Source organism: Meriones unguiculatus, chromosome 1 (assembly GCF_030254825.1).
Source record: "Meriones unguiculatus strain TT.TT164.6M chromosome 1, Bangor_MerUng_6.1, whole genome shotgun sequence".
Lineage (NCBI taxonomy): Eukaryota > Metazoa > Chordata > Mammalia > Rodentia > Muridae > Meriones > Meriones unguiculatus.
In genome coordinates this window covers 59441824-59462631 of record NC_083349.1, presented here as the reverse complement: position 1 = coordinate 59462631, position 20808 = coordinate 59441824, and the positions used below count along the sequence as shown (strand labels likewise).

Below are 20808 nucleotides of genomic sequence, written 5' to 3'. Positions count from 1 at the left end.
ATTCCTCAGGCAGGGGTTTCCTGAGGCATGAGAACATGGGCCTAATCAAGATGTTCTGTCTCCTGTTCACTGTGGTGGCCTTTTCGCCTGCTTTGCCATCTCTACCTCTGGTTGCCCAGCACTTTTTAAAAGTTTTATGTGTATGGGCATTTTGCCTGTATGTATACATATGTGCACCACATGCATACCTATTGCCACAGTTGTGAGTTGCCATGTGGGTGCTGGGACTTGAACCCAGGTCCTGGAAATGTCCTCAGTGCTCCCGACTGCTGAGGCATTTTTCAGCCTCGCCCGGCACTTTCTTTATGATGTGTGTGATCTTTTGGCCATATACAGGCAAGGTAGCAACACTGCTGTAGTCCTACTCTGCCCCTGAAGCCTGTTCTGCCTGTTGAGTATCCAGAAACCTAGCTACTTGTCTTGGAGTCAGACTGAAAGCTGGACCTTCTGGTTTGCCCTCTCCTGACTCCAGCCCTGGTTAGCAAGAAGGGAGTGTCAGGACATGTCTGCAGAGGCTGGAAAACCATCAGCATGTTTGGTGGTGGTGCTGAAGACCAATCTCATGTTATAGCCCAGGAGGGCATCAAATTTGTCATCTTCCTGCCTCTGCCTCTCATGTGTGCTGGGATTATAGGTATGAGCTATCATATCAGGCCATCATGCTTGGTTCATTTAGTTAACTAGAAATCACAACCTTATTTTTGGCAGAAGGCTGTATGAGATAAGGCCTGGTTTGAAGTAAGCACAGGTGCCAGCCTCTGGTCAATTTCCTTTTAAAAATTAACTTGGTTCATATTTTATGTGTGTGGGTGTTTCTGCCTGCACATATATCCATGCACTAAGTTCATGCATGGTGCCCACAAAGAATAAACAGAACCCTTGGATCCCTTGGAACTAGAGTTACAATCGTTAGCCATATGGGAATTGAAACCAGGTCCTGTGGAAAAGCAGCCATATTAACTGTATCCCATTAAATTTGTCTTTTTAATTCTTCAAGAAAGGGTTTCTTTGTATAGCCCTGGACTTGAACTCACAGAAATCTGCCTGCATCTGCCTCTTGAAGTGCTGGGATTAAAGGCATGCATCACCATGCTTGGTTATCAAATGTCTTTTTTTTTTTTCCCCTCAAAATTATTTACTTATCTATTTGAGACAGTTTTTCTGTGTAGCCCTGGCTGTCCTGGAACTCACTGTCGACCAGGTTGTCCTCAAACTCAACAGATTCGCCTGCCTCCACCTCCCAAGTGCGGGCAATCACAATAGCCAGCTTCAACTTGTCCTCTTCCTTTGTTCTGTTCATGCTGCATGCCAGGCTTTGCGCTGAGTGACTGTTATGTATTTGAGTCCTTAAAAACCCTGAAATGGACAGTTATTCCTTTCAACAGATTGAAGCAGCTCAGTTAACTTGCTAACAAAGGTCACAGGTGGCTCTGAATCCTTCTGCAGTGCATGGCATCACCTTTTTTATAATTATTTTTTAATATATTTATTTATTATTTATACAATGTTCTGCCTGCACGTGTGCTTGTGAACCACCATGTGGTTGCTGGGAATTGAACTCAGGACCTTTGGAAGAACAGCCAGTGTTCTTAACCTCAGAGCCATCTCTCCAGCCCCGGCATCACCTTTCTTAACTCTGGAATAAGACACCCAAGTCAAAGCTATTTTTTTTTCCTTTTCTGTTTTCCCTTGGTTGCTAGCAGGTGTCAGTCATGAGTTGTATGTTGCTTCCCACAAACCCTATCCTGTAAGTAACTCAACAGCAGCCAAATGGATGTGGCAAATGAGGTAAGAATGAGATGATTAAATTGCTAACTGTAAAGTACACAGCAAGTTATCAACTGGGTTATGTCAACATGAACTGTGGAGAGCTGTGGCTTTGTTTTCCACAGATAAAAGGCATCAAGCTAACAACAAAACCAAAACAACAACAAAAAAAACCCAAATAGGCAGGCACTGTAGCACACACCTGTTATCTCAGCACTCTGGGAGGCACAGGCAGGTGGATCTCTGTGAGTTCACGGCCAGCCCGGCCTACATAGTGAGTCCAGGACAGCCAAGGCTACCTGGAGAAACCCTGTCTTGAAAGTAAACAACACCACCACCAAAAAAAAAAACCAAAACCCCAAAAAACCAAAACCCCAAAAAACCCCAAACCCCTGAGACTCCAAAGCAAGGAAGAAATCAGTTTAAAACAGGGCATTCCAGATACTTAACCACCTCTACGTAATCAAATGTTACCAGACACGTTTAAATTGAGAAAAAAAAGTTTAATAACACATACACATACATTCAGAGGACTTTAAACAAGACATAGTATAAAATTTTAAAAGGAAAAAAAAAAAACCCATTGCATTTACTGCCTTAGAGCTAGTAGATTAACTGGCTGACAAGAATGTCCCAGGGAAACTGAGGCACAGATGATGAGGCGCACCTGCACCATCGAGTAGGCATACCCACCGAGATAGAATTGTGCTGACTCACATGCCCACCACCTGTACCCCACTCTTGTCTCCTGAGAGACAAGCCAAGTCAGTTTTCCAACTCAGCTACTTGTCAATGAGTCACTTTTTAAGTTTAAAAAAATTACTCTTGGTTTAAAGACTCCACACATTATTACTGGCCAGTCCCCACCAACTGTATTTTGATTGAGAAAAGAAAAGAAAAGAAAAGAAAAGAAAAGAAAAGAAAAGAAAAGAAAAGAAAAGAAAAGGAAAGAAAAAAGCAAAGAGCAAATGCTTCAACAGAGCCTGATGGTAACACACTATCTTACCTATCTTTTACTGGGGATATATATATATGTTTTTTGTTTTCTGTGAAGTCAAAAGCAAGCTACTACTTGCATTCAAAACAAAAACAAAATGCCAACCTTCCAAAAGGTGACAAAGGCACCGCTGCCATCAGGAGAAAAGACAAACGCACAGATGCCGACTTAGAGCTACACAGATGATTGTGCACGGAGAGCCTCTTCACTTAACATGTTATTACAGATCTATGTTTTCAGATAACAAGAAAAGCAGGTCAGAAAAGGCAACAGTCACACACAAAAGCATCAACACAAGTACTTTAAATTTCAGCTTGCAGCAAGGGTAATAAGTTTGACATACACATCCAGAAAATTAGACAAGGATTATTTTTGGCACAGTAATATTGCCAAACACAACACCACTCAGTGCAAGCTTTGTTTGCCAAGTCCCAAATGTGGCCTGACAGTCTCTGTGCAATGAACATTTCCTCCCTCTCTACCATCCCATTTTCTGGGCAACAGGTGGAGGGAGACAACGCATGGGGACTCAAAAGGAGATGGAAAATACTTGATTTGGGAGAAAAACCATGAGCTACTTGTGCTAAAATAGAACCACAAAATTTATACGAGAACCCAAATGTAAATACTGACTGGACTATGACCTGGAGACTGTAGACTGCTACCAGAGTCATAAATACAAAGGCCTAACCTGATGTCTGGCCATTTATTTTAAGGGGACAGATAAATTATTTTTCTCTAATGGAAAAAGACAATTGAAAATAGAGATTTTATTCTTATTAGAACTGCTAAATAAGAATGTATCAAAGTGGTTTTAAATTTGATGGGTGGTTATTGGTTGAAACTGCAATATAAAAGGGTCACTTAAAAACCTGAATAACCCACTTGTCCCCATCAATGTACACAATAGAAAATATTTACACACTGTAATTACAAGCAATATAAGCAGATTTTTATACTTTGAGATTTTGTACACTTTACACAATGCAAAATGAGAAATATATGAACACTTATAAAATTACACAGAAATAATGTATCTACAAGGTATTAAATTACAGAGTGAAAGCTCCCATTGCTGGGCAGATAGATGCCAGAGTTTCCAGCTTCTGTCAAGTATAACTCTTCGTATCTATCTCTTTAACCACAGTGGCATTTGTAAAAACACCCTTGAGAGGTAGCATCAAGATAATAATCTTACCAGTAAACTCTACGCAGAATAAAACTTTTGTTGGTCTGACTCTTGGAGCCCCAATCAGCCTCAGTTCTTCAAAATTTGATTTGTTTAGTCTTCTCTATGAAATCTCTAACTGCCCACTGCTTGACATGAGCTTAAAAGTTAATAATGCTACTTTAAATGATAAGTTTAAGATAGAATGGTTTTTATTCCTAAGCCTCAATTTAGAGGTAGAAAGTTAGCTCTCAGAATTTATTTTCTCCTCTCAAACCTTGAGCCCAGTTCCCTTTTCCACCACTCCCACCTGGACCCACACAGACATTAGTATGCTCAGGAGGGAGCAAGCCGCTCCAGCCAATATTCAGAGAATAAACAGTTGGCATCCCTTTGAGGAAGCAAAGCTTCCCCACAGGGACAAAGGTCAGCAAGTGTTAACTATCAAACTTTTAAAAGGGCCTCAGGCTCAATCCAGCACGTGCACCTCTGCTAACCCTCTACCACCTAAACTAAAGGATGGCTTTCCAGTGTTTAAAAGAATTTAGAGCAGCTGTGGTTTTCAAGTGCAACAACTTCAAGATACAAAGTTGCTCACGCATCCACACACCTGTGTACACACACACACACACACACACACACACACACACTCCCCAAAATAAACACCATCAAGGCCTCTGCTAAATTATATACTCGTGGAAACAAGGTTTTTGGAAACTTCCAGATTTTTAAGCCTTTATACAGACTTCTGTAGTTTAGTTATCAATGGACAGAATTCTAGCTTAGCTGAGATTTTATGATTAAACCAGTATTTTAAAAATATACGTACTTACAAAGAGATCCTAAACAAACTGCTTATTAATGTTTTGGCATTTTAAAGACAGCCACTACTTTGTAGTTTAGTCTCTTCCTCTAAGGGCAATCTGACAACATACCAGATATCTGTTTAAGTTGATTTTAAATATATTTCAAAACCTCAGATTTATAATCTTGAAGAGTAGAGAATATGTATGGGTGAAACTGCCTACAGTTTATGGGGTTACAGAAGAGACCAACACTTCTAATTACAAAGCTCTATTCTAAGTCTTCCCTTTGCACCCTAAAATAACCAAGAGGAAAATGAAAACCAGCGGGACCTTGCTTGGCCTTTGTTTCAATGTCCAACTTTTCAAGCTGGTCCACTCTTTTCTTTCCTTATTTTCTGTGATGATCCAAGTGTTATGTATCCATCTAACTAGATAACCACTGAAAACTTAGCGAGAGGCACTAGGAAGAGCAGGCTGGATCCATAGCTGCCAGCATCTCTACCCCTACCCTCCTTTCATCAGGCTCTAGGCTTTCCTCTATGGTCAGGTGCAGATGGCATTTCATATCTGCTTTAGAAACGGCAAAGTCTTCATCCCCAGCCTCACACTACATATGCCAGTGGCACACAGCTGTGTTCCTTAGCATCTGCTGGATCCCACAGTATTCCTCTTGGAAAGGCCCTTCTCATTTTGAATTTTTGCTGCTGTAACTCCTGTTAAGAATCTGGCACCCAAAAGTCATGAAGCTGCCCCTGAAGAAGAGAGGATAAAAAGGAAAATTTTAATCAGATTACAAATTAATCCTACAAGTACTAATCAGTGGATAGTATGCTTTAATAACGACAGCAACAAAATCACTATATATACACATACATGATAACCACTCTCTTATTTTTTTTTGAGACAGGATCTTAATATATAGCCCTGGCTAACTTTGAATTCATAGGTATCTGCCTGCCTCTGCCTTTCAAGAGCTGGGACTAAAAGCACGAAGCAGCCATGATCAGATGAAAATTTCTTATGATTTTATAGCTTTTACAGTTTGTGCTCTGGCAATAAAAAATAAAAAAATACAAATATAGGGTATTTTTCTCATGGGCTCATTCACAAAGGGATGTATTTAAAAAGATTAATGTATCGAATTGACTAATATAAACTTTTGCTATTAACGCCACACTGGCACAGAGAAGTGGCCTTTAAATTTTGTAGAGGTGACTGGAGAGATGACTCGGTGGTTAAGAGAGCACTGACCACTCTTTCAGAGGACCTGGATTTAGTTCCCAGCACCTACATCTGGCCTTGACCTCCCAGACATAAGTCTACCTCTTGTCTGCCAAATGCTGGGATTAAAGGCATGTGCCACCACCCCTGGTTTAGAAATATTATTCTTCATGGTCAGAAAGTAGGAACAACTCATGCTCACCTGTACGGATAAATGTTATATATCCATACAGTCAAATGTCATTTAGCAATAGAAAGAATATACATATTGTAACATGGGTCTCTTTATCAATGTCAGGTAAAAAAAAAAAAAAAAAGCTGAAAGACCACAGTTTATTCATGTGTAGAAACTAGCTGGAAGAAGAAAATATCCACAGAAAGCAGATAAGTATCTGCCTAGGGCTTAAGGAGAGCAAAGAGGCCTGAAGGTGGTGGAGGAACAGGAGGGACCGCCAAAGTTAAGGTGTGGTGACAATCAGCTTAAATCTGTGACTACACTAAAAGTCACTATAGACTAAGTGGTATACAATGTGCATTTTTTCTTATCAACTGTTAGCATACTCATGAAATAATCTCCATTTAATTTAATGTGATACTTTTAAATGGGTGCAAGCCATTTCTGGAAATGGACAGAAAGTAAACAAATCCTAAAATCTAGACACAAAATCATCCATAATGCAGGAGTTTTCATAATAAATAAAACTGTTAAATAAAACAACACCTGAGTAGGCCGACAATTCTGGATTATTTCCTGCCATTTTCCATGTATCCTGGCAACCAAGTCTTTCACCTTAAAAATAAAAAGAGAAGAAGATATTAGATCAAAGCATCCTCACAGAAAACCAGTTAAGCATCTGACAGAAAGCCACTGTAATGGTGTATAGCTATACTCCCAGCACATAGGAGGAGTACTGGAAGTTCAAGGCCAATCTGAGCTGCAGCATGCCATCCTGCTTAAAAAACAAAACAAAACAAAACACACAAAACAGTAACAAGAAAAATAAATACAGAGAGCCACACTTATCACAGCCCATACCCAACAATTCTATTTTGATTGCTGTCAAGAAAAAGCTACTCATCTTTTGGGGGAGGCTTTCAATGTTTTCGTTTATTGCTGTAATTTATTTTTCATAATCTAAAATGTCAAAATGATTATGACTTAATTTCCTTGTTTGTTTTTTGAGATAGGGTCTCTCAATGCAATCCTGGCCATCCTCCAACTCCCTATGTAGACTAGGCTGGCCTCAAACTCCAGAGATCTACTTGTCCCTGCCTCCTGAGTGCTAGGATTAAAGGTGTGAGCAACCACATCCATCCTTAATCTTCTTTAATTTTATTTTATGTGTATGGGTGTGTTTTCCCTGCATTCACATCTGTTCATTGTCCACTGAAGGCTTCAGATCCCCTGGAACATACAGATGGTTGTGAGCTGCCATGTGGATGCTAGAAATCTAATCCTGGTCCTCTGGAATGTCTGTCAGTTCTCTTAACCACTAAACCACCCTTAATTTCTTTTTTTTAAAAATTATTATTCTGGGCTAGAGAGGTGGCTCAGAGGTTAAGAGCACTGCCTGCTCTTCCAGAGGTGTGGAGTTCAATTCCCAGCACCCACATGGTGGCTCACAGCCATTTATAATGAGGTCTTGTGTCCTCTTCTGGCGTGCATGCAGACAGAATGTTGTATAGACAATAAATAAATCTTTAAAAAAAATATTATTCTATGAGACAGTTGTTCTGTGTAGCCGTGGCTAATATTAAATTTAAAGCAATTTTTCTGCCTCTGTCTCCCAAGATACAGGGGTTAAAAAAAAAATCCATCACCATGCCTGGTTTCCTGTTACTAAAGATAATCCAGATGGTCCATAGGACTACAACTCTACCTTCAAAGAAATTTCTACTTTCTATTATCTGGCTTTTAAACACCCAGCTGGGAAGCTGAAAGGTGCATCATGTTACAGGGTCCAATACATTGGCTGTTCCTAGCTTTACTAGTTTTTAAAAGGTTAAACACAAAGACACACATACACACAAAGTAGGGCTGGAGATATGGCTCACTAGCTAAAAGCACTTGTTGCTCTTACAGAAGACATAGATTTGAGTCCCGGCACTTACATGGTAGCTCACAACCATTTATAACTACAGATCCAGGAAATCCTTTTCTGGCCTCTGAGGGTACCAGGCACAAACACAATGCAGATAAACACATCCAAGAAAAACACAATCACATAAAGTTAAGTAAATAAGCCTACCTTTTTTTTTTTTTAAGGATTCAGGAAGAATCCACTCACTTCTCTCCTCTCTCCGTTTTTCAAGACAAGGAGTCCAGCCCTGGCTGTCCTGGAACTTGATCTATAGACAAGGCTGGCCTCTAACAAACAGAGATCTGCTTGTCTCTGCCTCCCAAAGGCTGGAATTAAAGGAATCTGCTAACACTGCCTAGCTAAAAAATTTTCATGTGTCACACTATGTGCAGAGTTTAGCTGTGCCAAACTCAAAGGTTTCCACAAAGTGAAGCTCTTCCAGTTTACCACAGTGCTTTGAGCTACTAAATGAGCAATGAAAGGGCTCACTTATCACTCCTGATTGACTCTTAAACATTCATTGCTTAAGAAAAACATTTCTCTGTGTGTGTGTATGTGCATGCACACACACACACACACACACACACTGAGGAAGGGTCACATGTACCCCAGGCTGGCCTCAAAGTAGCTGTGGCTGATTTGACATTTCCCCCTACTCCTGTCAAATGCTGGGATTGCAGGCATGCTCTATCACTCCTAGAATAAAATATTTACACAGGCCAGCATGTTTTTTTTTAAACATACTTTTTCTATGTAGCTCTGATGGCCTACTGGTTATATAGACAAGACTGGTCTAGAACTCACTGAGATCTGTTTACCTCTGCCTCCCAAGTGCTTGCTTGTATTAAAGAAGTGATCCATCACTCCTGGGCATAAGTCAGAAAGACACAAGAGGCAAAAGTCAAGTAGATCTCTGTGAGTTCAAGGCCAGCCTGGTCTACAGAGAAGTTCCAGGACAGCCAGGGCTATACAGAAAAACCCTATCTCAAAAACAAACAAAAATCTCCACTTTTCCCCACTACGGAAAGTTTAGCAAACTGCCTCAAAGATAATAACCACTTCTCTACTGGAAGTTTTGTAGGAAGTATGAAGCTACTAACCTATTTTAACCTATTTCAAGGAGGTCATGCCCTGAAGCAATTTACGTGGACCACTGGCTCACCCTCTAAGCAAGGCTCTGACAACAACCTTGCTGGGCCAGCTTGAAGAAATAAAACCCAGGTCAGTGAAATGGCTCAGTGGATAAAAGTGCTTCCTGTTTAAATATGGTGGCTTGAATTCCACCTGAGGGACCCAAACTGTGAAGAGCAAACCCATTCCTGTAATTTGTTCCATGATCCCCACATGAGCAATGTGGCACACATACCCTTCTCCCAAATGGGAAAAAAAAAGAAGAAGAATAAGAATGAAACATCAACCTTAGCAGTCCCTTTTAGAATGACTGTCAGCATGTATAGGTCAGTAACTTGTCACACTCCAGAGTACATTTTCCCAGCCCTGTAGAATACATTTTTGAGGCTAAGGCTTTGTGTCGGAAGCCAAGGGCTATTACTGCACAGTGTATTTGTAAATCGGATTCAACTTCATGAATTGTTCATTTTCATATTTAAAGTGATTCAAATAGACACAGGAAATCCCCAGGAGTACTGTTCAAATAACCAACTTCTGCAGCTAATGACTGTAAAGATATTTCTTTCTTTCTTTCTTTTTTTTTTTTGTTTGTTTGTTTGCCTTTTTGAGACATGGTTTCTCTGTGTAGCCTTTGTAGCGCAGGCTGGCCTCAAACTCACAGAGATCTGGCCTGCCTCTGCCTCCACAAGTGCTGGGATCACAGGTGTGCAGCACTGAGCCCAGCTAAGTTCAGTTTTTTCTGAAAGTGATTTTCTGTGTGTTTCAGGAAGAACTCAGATCAGTCTATTAACACTAAAGTTGCTTTTCTATTCCATTCTCTCAAACATGGTTTTCTACTGTTTTGGGCATACAGAAACTTAAAAAAAAAAAAAGAGCAAATTTCAGCAAGATATCAACAGGCAGCAGCTAGTCAATACTTTTTCTCTAAGTAAAATAACTTCTCCACCATTGTGGAATTTCATAACCATTATTTTGTAATTATATATGAGTATAAATGTAATCAGTCTCAATCTTTGAAGCTATCCTATACATAAGGTTTTATGTACGGAAGGCAGAGTTCTTCATCATCGTCCACCTTGTTTTCCGGAGAGTGAACACAGGGACCCCCTGGTCCCTACCCCCACTTACAGACCTGTGCGAGCATTCCCATTTACATGGGTCTGGGCTTCCACCCAGGTCCTCAGGAGCTCTACCACACCCTGTGCAAGGGCTTTCATTTGTATAATGGGAAAAGCAAAAAGTCCCAATAGTGCTAAAGACATTTTCTCTTTGGGTGTCAGGAATTTCAGAAGAGAAAGTGAAATGTACTTCCTTTGAAATCATTTTTATTGGACTTTCAATCTAGCTAGAAAAGTACTTAGCAGAAGCTGCCTTGTTGCCCACGTCCTAACCAGAGAGGTAATTAATATCTGTAGACCAAGGTGGGAGGACCAAAAATTTGGTATTTGGCTAGCGAGGTAATTTAGTAGGTAAAGGCACTTGCCACCAAGCCTAAAACCCAGAGTTCTGTCCTCAGGATCCACATGATGGAAGGAAAGGACTAACTCCCATAAGTAGTTCTGTGACCTACATCCCAACCAACACACACACACTGAAGTGTGTGCATACGCCCCCTAGAGACAAAGGAATGTTAAAACAAACAAAGCACCCAAAAGCTGGAGGAAAACCAGGCACAGCGGGGGGCGCCAGTGATGAACACTTGGAAGGCAAAGGCAGCTGGATTGGTGTGAGTTCAAAGACTGCCTGGTCTACACAATGAGTTCCAGGCCAGCAAGGCCACATACTGAGACACTGTCTCACAAAACAAAAAGAGCTTAAGCCAAGCCTAGGTTATACACTAAAACTGTTTTTACTTTAAAAAGTCCTTTTTATGTTCTTGGAAATCAACCAACCAACCTACCTATCTAACGAAGTGGCTGTCCAATGAAGCGACTTAAGCACGCCACCACTAAGCTATACCCACAAGCACTGTATATTTTTCCCCTAAAGAGCAGCTTATGTATTTCTCTTGCTTACATCTTCTTTATCTTCCAAAAAGGCCTCCCTGCGTTGTCCAAGAAGCCTACAACCCAGGTTTTCTTGTCTTACTCTTGCAAGCACTGGGATGACTGGTGGCACTGCTAGTAATACATAAAACTAGGATGCAGGGCACTCCGTGGGGGAAGTGCTTGCTATGTATGCCCGAGGACTGGAATTCAAATCCCCAGAAACAATGTAAAGTCAGTTGTAGCAGTCCACATCTGTAATAGCTGGAAGCTCTAAGACTAACGACACTCTTAAATCAGGTGTAGAGCAGACAGGCCTCAAAGCTGTCCTTAAGAGTTTCCCATGTTCACGCCTCATGCGTCTGCCCCCACACCCACCACAAATAACATACTTACTTTAGTTCTATAGAAAAGTCTTGCATCTTCCCTAATATCACACTTAACATGCTTTTCCAAAGCCCCACAAAGCAGCACAAAGTGTTTCTATGAAAAACAAAACAAATGCAATAGATGAAAACAAGTCTTGCAAAATTACAAAATATGCAGTTAAAAAAACTAAATTGCTTAAAACTTACTTGATGGAGTCCCAGCAGTGAAAGATGTTAACTTACATAAGAACTTAATGGTTATGAGTCATTGCTAGTTAATTTAAAAATATATATAAAGGAACTAGGACTAGGTGTGGTATGGCGTGGCATATGCTTGACTCTAGCTATTAGGCCGAGGCAGGAGGACCACTTGAAGATCATCCTGACAAAATAATGAGATCCTTTCTCTTGGGAAAAAAGAAAGTGAATAGCAGGCCTCTTGGAACATTCAGTGTGTCAAGTCCTAGCTGCCAGGCCTGACCTGAATTCAGCCTTTAGCACCCACAAGGTAGTATAAGCACTGACTGCCAGGTAGGCTTTGGCATGCTCACAATTTAACTCATGATACTTGTCTCTACCTCCTGAGCACAGAGAGGGCTGCAATTACAGGCGTATGACATTACTCTTAGCTCTTACTTTAAAAAAATACCTGCCTCCCTGCCCTTTGTTGATCTTTCAGTAGATTTTGGTTCCTACAATCCACATTAGGTAATTCACAACCACCAGTAGCTGTAGCCCCACAGGATGTGGGGCGTTTTGGCCTTCAAGGTCACCTGTACTCACGTGTGTATACCTGCTTGAAGGCACATACACAGACATGAGAATAAAGCTAAAGAAAATAAAACAAAAACACCAAAACTTATTATTCTCTAAATATCCTTGGCTGCAGGGGTCAGAAGACAACTTTGTAGAGTTGGTCCTCTCTTCCCTTTCCATAGATGCTGGGGCGTGAACTCACAGTATTAGGCTTGCCTAGCAAGCACTCTACCTGCTAAAACACCTTGCTAGTCTCTTTTTTTGTTTTTTTAAAGACTTATTTACACTGTTATACCTGCATTCCAGAAGAGAACACCAGATTTCATTATAGATGGTTGTGAGCCACCATGTGGTTGCACTCGTAACCTCTGAGCTACTTCTCCAGCCCCTCTCTTATGCTTTGTAACTGCATTTTAAAATTCTAGTTTTCTGAGGTAGTCTGGCAGTATTATTCACACTGGCCTTGAAACCTCAGGTGCAAGCAAACCTCTTACCTATTCCCCAGAATATACGGCCTGGTCTCCTGTCACCCAGCAATACTTGAGACTGATCATGTATCTTGACAAGGTAGAGTGCTTTACCACTGAGCTACACGCCCAGCCTTCTTCCCACTAAGTTGTCCAGGTGGACCTTGAATTTGTCATTACCTGCCTTAGCTTCCTGAGCAAATGGGATTACAGGCCTATGTTCCTTTTTTTTAAAAAAAAAAAAAAAAAAAAAAACAGGGTCCTTCAGCTGGCTTGGAATTCAGTAAGTGGAATAGGCTCAAACTCATAGGGATGCACCTGTCTCTGGTGGGATTAAACAGAAGCAAAACCACAAACAACCAGACCTGGTTTTGTAGGATTCTTTTTGGTTTTGGTCTATCTCTGAGAAAAGACCTGACTCTACAGCAGCTGTTCTCAACCTGTGGGTCGAAACTCCTCTGGGGATCACATATCAGGTATTTATGTGACGATACAAACAGTAGCAAAGTTATGAGACAAACTCATGGCAATACTCCTTTCTTAGCCTACAGAATTCTGAGAGTACAGGCATGAGCCAGTTTAGACAATTAGCATTAGCTATTTTTAATGAGAGAATCAACTTTATTTTGTCCAAGGAGTTTTCTTGTCTAGAGAGGTGGTGCATGCCTTTAATCCCAGCATTTGGGAGGTAGAAGGAAGAACAGAAGTTCAAGGTCACTTTCAGCTCTATCAGGAACTGGAGACCAGCCTGGGCTATAGAGGGTCTGTCATAAAGCACAATACTTGGCTTGGCGGCACATGTTTTTAATCCAGTTCTTGGGATTAACAGCGCTAGCATTAAAGGTACGCATTACTATGCGAGCCTTAAAAAATAGAATTCTTAATATAGAGATATTATTCAGAAATGCATACATGAAGTAGATTGACTTATCAGTAGTTTAACTGGGAAGGCAAACATTTCTAAATCACATTTAAAAATTAATTTTGTATGTATGTACAAATGCCATGGTGTACGTGTGGCAACCAGAGACAATTCGTAGGCTGGCTCTCCCCTTCCACTATGTGAGGCCTGGGGATTGAGCTAATTTTGTCCTATCTGGCAGCAAGCACCTTTATGCCACTAAGCTATATCCCTGGTTCCTCTAAGTAAGTATTTTTAAAGGTATTTTAGTTTTTCTGAAGAAAAATAAAATTGAATAGAAGTTCAAAGGAAGAAAGTGGGAAGAAACTAGCTAACAGCTAGTCCATTTGGTGACCCTGGTATCTTATGAATATATTATACTATTGCCAGGTTATGGTCATTAAGAGCTACTCCAAGAAAACTGTTGAGAGATAATTCTAGTCACTATGATATTGTTGCAGGGTGCTGATTCCCCATCTTCCAGAGCACACTTTGATTCCTTTTGAGTTTTCTTCTAACACACATGCTCATTCATTCCACCAATGGAAACACCTATTTATAATAACACTAAATATTACCTACCCGTTGTCCAGAAGAAAAAGAATGAGAACAACTAACTTCCCCAACTAAATGAAGAAGAATGTAGGTCAGGTAATATGCCTGTTAGAGAGATGAAGAAAATTACTACCCATGAAAAAGCTAGCATAAATAACACCCCAGTCTACCGATTAGCAAAGCAGCCCAGGAAAGACAGGCTTTAACTTAGTTTGAGAGGAAGCCATGCACTTACAAGCAGACTCTGTGATTTCTTTGTACTACATTACAATTGCCTCCTTAGTACAGGCCATAGAAGAACCCTTCCATTGCTAACAACTATTCCCTCACCCCAGCACTCAACTCTACTCTCAGGGACTTTGAGACAGCAATAAATTCTAAGACACAGTTTACTATGTGCCCCTATGTATTTATTCTCTGAGCTCTAGCGCTGGATACCTGCTTTTCAAGTTCTAAATGAAGACTGTCATCAATAGTTTCATTTGGTTGTTCAGCCTTTTTCTTCAAGACCATTTTCTTCAACAAATCAGAAGGTTTCATCTGCACTAGATAGCGATGTAGGACTGAGATCTATCAAGAGAAGAGAGACTGGTCAATTCTAAGCAGTGTAGTGCTCTTTCTTGAGCTAATTCCACTGTCCCACTCTCATTCTGGCTCCTTTTCCTGGTTTGATAGTTCTGTGATAACTTTTTTTTTTTTTTAAACTTCAAAGTCCTCAAATGCTTAAGGTATTTTATGCTAAGATTTAGTATTTATAATTTAGGATAAATGCTTAGAACAAGATCAAATGATATAACAGAGGTCATTGAATTCTAAAAAGAAGCACTATCTATCCAATGTGGTGGCTCATGCTTACAATCCCAACACTTGAGGCTGAAGCAGGAGGATCACTGGGAGTTCAAGGCTGACAAGGCTATTAGTGAGTAGGAGGTCTGGTCTGGATGATATTGACCAGTAAGCCTGATGGTTACCCTTTCATGTGGTTCTCTTTTCTATATGTATAAAAGGAAAAGGTAATAGATAAGACAGACATTAGTAAGACCAACAGCAGAAATCCTATCCTGGATCCACTGGTGGCTACTGCTGAATGAAGTGAGGGCTTTTAATTATCCTAGTGGCTCAGGAATGGTGCCACATATCTATAATCAAAACCACTTCCCTTGATTAGGGTGGGGTCAGTTCTTTCCCACAGCATCTTGTGCACATTCTTACACATTGGCTCACTGTATGTCTTCCAGAGTACAGTCTCATTTTTCAGTTATCCCCAGGTCATAACCTAGCACCTTATAGAGAATTACAATTCAAACAACTATATAGGAACAACCAAAGTTTTGTGACTTTTCAGATCCAAACAAGGGCAGCTCTATCAGTGCTATCATTGTTTGCAAAGTTGTCAGAACCCACAGTGGTTATAGAACTCCTGTAAGATCTTCTCACTCATATTCATATATATCTACTGAACAAGAAGTGGAGGTAAACCACATTAAGCTCTATGATCTTAAAGACCACTATATTAAAACAGCTATTATAAGATATGGTTAACAGTTCTGCAATTTCTAATCCTGAGATTACACAGGATTACTGAAATTGAATAAATTCTTAACATCATAGCTCTTAACAGCACATTATGATTTTCTCAATAGCTTATTTACAGATTGATTCATCTAACTATAACTGTCCTTCCTATAGGGTAGAAACTATACCATTTCCATTTTTACAGATATTTTATTAGGTGTAATGCAAAAGATAACATTAACAGTATCATGCTTAAAAGCTGAATTTAATCAGGACTTTTGTTTGTCTTTTTTTGGTTTTCCAAGACAGGGTTTCTCTGTGTAACAAGAGCATTGGCTATCCTGGACTCACTCTGTAGCCCAGGCTGGCCTTAAACTCACAGAGATCTGCCTGCTTCAGCCTCCCAAGTACCACCATATCCACCATATCTAGCTAACCAGGACTTCTGATTTAGAATTCATAAATTTATTTCCTTCCATCTCATTAACCCCTCCAATTTATTAGAAACAAAAGTGTATTTATACCTGAAGATTATTGACATTAGGAATATCTTCATGTTTTTCATCCAAAAGCTTTGAAATAATCACCAGACTGAGGCGCTGCCTCAGCTGTCTGAAATTAGAAATGAAAAGCATTTATAATGTGTTTAAACAATTCTGCTTGATAGGCAAGTAAACGATCCCAAAGAAGTCTTAGTCTCTCAGGCTGTCTAAGAACCAACTGTTACCCAGAATGCCCTATGCCCTGGTATGGGCATGCCTATAATCCTAGTGCTCAGCAGGAAGATCAGGACTTCAACAGCATCCAATACCACAGGCTGAGTCCAGACTCTGACTGAGCTACTAAGAACTTATTTCAAGAAAAAGTAAAAAGAAAGCCAAGTATGGTCGTGTTTGTTCTTAATCCCAGCACTCAGGAGAAAGAGGCAGATGGATCTCCGAAGACTGAGGCCAGCCTGGTCTACAGAGAGTTCCAGGACAGCCAGGACTACACAGAGACACTCTGTCTTAACACCCTCCCCAGTTTCCCCCATCAAACAGCAGCAGCAACAACAACAAAGAAACTGCCTAAAGCTCACTAAAATAAGAATCTCTTGTCATTGATCTTGTTAACTTACTGACAGAAAACCAACCTATTTGGAATAATCTTACTAAAGAATAAAAAAAGTGAATTCATTTTTACGTTAGATCCTCTATACCAGCAGTTCTCAACCTATGGATCACAACCCCTTTGAGGGTTGAACAATCCTTCCACAGGAGTGGTGTATCAGATAATCCTGTATCTAAGATGTTTACTTTATAATTCATAATAGTAACAAAATTATAATTATGAAATAGCAAGCAAAAAACATAATGGCTGGGGGTCAGCACAACACTAGGGGCTGTAAGAGAGGGTTGCAGCCATTAGGCTGAGAACCACTGCTCTAGATTGACTAATATATAAAAATAAAAAAACAAGAATAATCACGATGTGAATTAAGCAACATAATCAGGATTTCTACACCTTTCCCCTCACTAAAAAAAAAAAAAAATTCAAAAAATTGGACAGAAACAGAAGTCCCAAGTTGGGCATGGTGGCATAGGCCTGTAAATGAACACCCAGGAGAGGCTGAGGCAGGAAGACTGTGAACTGAGGCCAGCCTGGGTTACATACTAAGACCCTATCTCAAAATAAAGAGTTGTAAAAGCATTTAACTAGTGTCAGCATTATAAAACAGCTTGATGCTTATCTCACTTTTCAATACCTTCCACGAGATGTCCAGTTAGGGACTAGCTGTACCAACCACAGAAGGTTGTGGGGATGACTGGAGAGTTCATTTATGCCCAGACAGAGCTCATGAACCTGAAAAAGAAAACAAAACAAAACAAAATAGCCCATAATAGCAGAATCAGATCTACATAACTTCTTACCTTGATGGAACTCACTAAAATAGAACTATGATTTTTTTTTAACACGTGTCATTTAGAAACCACTAAAATGTACATACAACAAATTCTGTGTTTTCTTAAAGTACCATAGAATGGTCACATTATACTAGCACTTCATGCTGCTTTCATGCTATTGCTATGCCTTATCTTTATTTGGTGGTCTTTCTTGAAAGACTAAAGTATTCTAATACCAGTTTCTAACAACATATACACAAAATCGTATGTATATATATTAATGACTTGAAAATTCTTACACTCTTGGATCCTATTACAGTATTTTGTTTTTATTTTCTCCTGGCAATGGAGCCCAGCTTTGTAATTGCTAGGCAAGTACGCATGCACTGAACTATGTCTCTTGCTCTCCAGCTGTTTATTTTGTAATTATTAAAAACCAACAGCTGCTTCAAAATAAACCAATGAACAGAAGAAGTAAAGATGGGGTATTATCAAACAAGATGGATCATGTCCTGATAATTTATAGAGATCAGTGACAGTTACTCAGGAGTTTATTATAGTCTTCTGTGTTCCAGTGTTATGTTTAAAAACTTTCCCCCCAAATTGTTGAAAATTAACAATAAAAAGGTCTAATAAAATTACCCATGTTCAGCTTCCACATGGCTATTTAAGTTCAGCTCAATACTGGTTGCAGGTAGGACATTTATGCTCAGAGGTCAATCCAGAAAGGCCTTCCATTAAAGGCCTCTGATGACATCACTGCAGCCCTGCTGTGCTAGACTTGCCACCTGGTCGTCACCCTTTATCTTCATCTGCAACACTTAATTACAACCTGAAGTGTTACCACATCTGCATTCCTTTGCTCATCCTTGAACTGCATGAATGATGACAGCTCAATGAGGGCAAAGGTATTGTGCTGTTAGAACCTAGAGATGCTGAGACATAATAAGTCCCCAGTAAAATGTTATAAAGACACGACAGGTTGTGGTGGTGGTGCACACCTTTAATCCCAGCACTTGGGAGGCAGAAGCAGGGGGATCTCTTTGAGTTCAAGGCCAGCCTGGCCTACAGAGCAAGTTCCAAAACAGCCAGGGCTGCGCAGAGACAGCATGGCTAGAAAAACAAAATGAAACAAAATACACACAAAAAGAAAGAAAACCCAGCTGCTTTTAGAAAAAAAGTCAGTTACTAATTTAAATAACAGAGTTCCAGAAAACAGTACCCTCCTCATCTTTGTTAAGCTTTTTAACTGAGCTTAGAACCCTTGAATTCTGAATATGTGTGGAGCACTGGGTTCTAAGACCCTAACACGTAGGGCTTTGTTTGTAGCCACCACGCAGCTGCAGATGAGCAATATTAGCTCTTCAACTTCCTGCCTTTCCTCTCTTTTTTCTCCCTGCCTTTACTCTTAATGCAAGATTGCAGGTACTGTGCCACCATCCTTGACTGCAGAAGCTAAATTTTAAGAAACATTACCTTTGTGTTCCAATCTCTGATGTTTTTCATGAGATTTATCAGGAGGCTTTGAAAGTCTACTAGTGGAATCTGTTTCAGCTCTTTTTCCAAACTCATTTTAAACAGCATTACAATCAGCAACATTATTTCTCGATCTTGGTAACCTTCTGGATGTATAGATGTACACAAGCCTAGGAACTGCCAGAAATGCACAAAGAAAAACAATTACCTTAAGAGTTGTATTATATTCTGGATAAAGATTCAAAAAAAGGACCACACAGGTAACAAGTTTGTCTATAAAAGGCAAGAAATGCAACACAAATAGAATGAAAGGATAAATATTTTCCTCTCCATTTTTGGTATTATTGATTGGATTTAGCAACTAAAATGTTTTCATACTGCAATTACTTCCAGGTCACTAAATTATACTGTCACACTTTTAATGATAAAATTCTGGTTTCCTTTTGTTTTACTAAAAACAAAAGTAAAAGACACAGAAATGCATTTATAACAGAAAGATAACTGCCAAGGCATTTCACTTGGTAAGAAGCCGGCAGAGTTTTAATTAAACATAAAAACGAGTGCTGACTTTTGCTACAGAGATAGCCTTTCCTACCTTAACCACATTTAAAATGTTGGTTTCAGGAAGAGTTGAAAAAACAGGATTACAAGATGAGTCTTCACTTCCTCTTCCCCCCAGTGTTTTCTGTGTTTCAGAACTATTGAGAAGAAAATAAAGCATGTAAATCATTGAGAAAGCAGTAAAGAATCAAGTGTAAAATACTTAGTGTAGGAACCTGATGAGCTACACTAAGTCAGGGTGTGACTATGCTGCCCAGGCAAGCCCTAAACTTATACTCTCCCTGCCTTGGCCTCCTGAGAAGCTGGAGTTACAGGTGCATGCTACTGTACCAGCTTAGTTTTCATTTGAAATGGCTATTTTCCTTAATGCTCTGTCAGAAAGCTACATAAGATAGGGTGAATAGAACAATAATGAACTTATTATGATAAGCCCTATGAGTGACCCAAGGAAACTGCCAAGTTAATATAAATATAGAGACCAAGGAGACAGCTCAGTGTCATGTAAGCATGATGACCTGAGTTTGAATCTCCAACAACCATGTAAAGATCCAGGCACGGCTGTGTCTAAAATTCCAGCACTGAGAGATGGAAATAGGTATACCCCAATAGCTCACTAGCCAGCCTAGTTGAAGGGTACACTTCTGGCTGAGTAGGAAGACTCTGCCCCAAGGCAATAGGGTGGGAAGTCATGGATGACGATACTCAACTTCCTGCTCTGGCCTCTGGATGTAAATGCACAGAGGAGTAGTACAGGCACACTTATGTGTATGCACTATACACAGAATACCCGCACCAGAGTGTGCACACATGCCAATTCTAAGCATTTGAATTTAGTAAAGGCTGAAGAAGAAAAGGAGACACACAACTTGGCTATTTTATTTTTAATTATATATGTGTATGTGGGTTTGTGCATACAACTGCAATGCTAATTGAGACCAGAAGAGGGCATAGAAACTACTGGAGCTACAATTATATATTACAGCAAACCAAACTCAGGTCTGTGCTCTTAACCACTGATCAATCTCTGCAGATTCTGCATTTAACATATATATTTTTTTACTTAAAACAACCACCACCACCATCCAACCAACAGTACTCACTAGGCAAACAAAACAAAACAATCTACCCTCCTAACTGGCTCTTTTAGCCACTTGTTCCCTCTTCCCAGGT

General features: G+C 40.0%; 1 protein-coding gene across 2 annotated transcripts in view; it reads right to left on the bottom strand.

Moving 5' to 3' along the window:
• Positions 1-2249: 2249 nt before the first annotated feature.
• The window catches only part of Slf2 (SMC5-SMC6 complex localization factor 2), a 47647-nt gene continuing 29088 nt past the window's right edge, over positions 2250-20808 (bottom strand). Inside the window, exons 12-20 of one of the 2 annotated variants that reach the window (XM_021649693.2) lie at positions 19673-19775; positions 19078-19254; positions 17463-17560; positions 16243-16330; positions 14642-14773; positions 14231-14308; positions 11553-11639; positions 6681-6749; positions 2250-5490 (exon numbers count right to left, since the gene is read on the bottom strand). In XM_021649693.2, coding sequence (XP_021505368.1) covers positions 5455-5490; positions 6681-6749; positions 11553-11639; positions 14231-14308; positions 14642-14773; positions 16243-16330; positions 17463-17560; positions 19078-19254; positions 19673-19775 — 868 coding nt within the window. In that variant the 3' untranslated portion in view covers positions 2250-5454. The remainder of the gene's footprint in view (positions 5491-6680; positions 6750-11552; positions 11640-14230; positions 14309-14641; positions 14774-16242; positions 16331-17462; positions 17561-19077; positions 19255-19672; positions 19776-20808) is intronic. The other variant, XM_021649703.2, reaches the window with a different exon arrangement.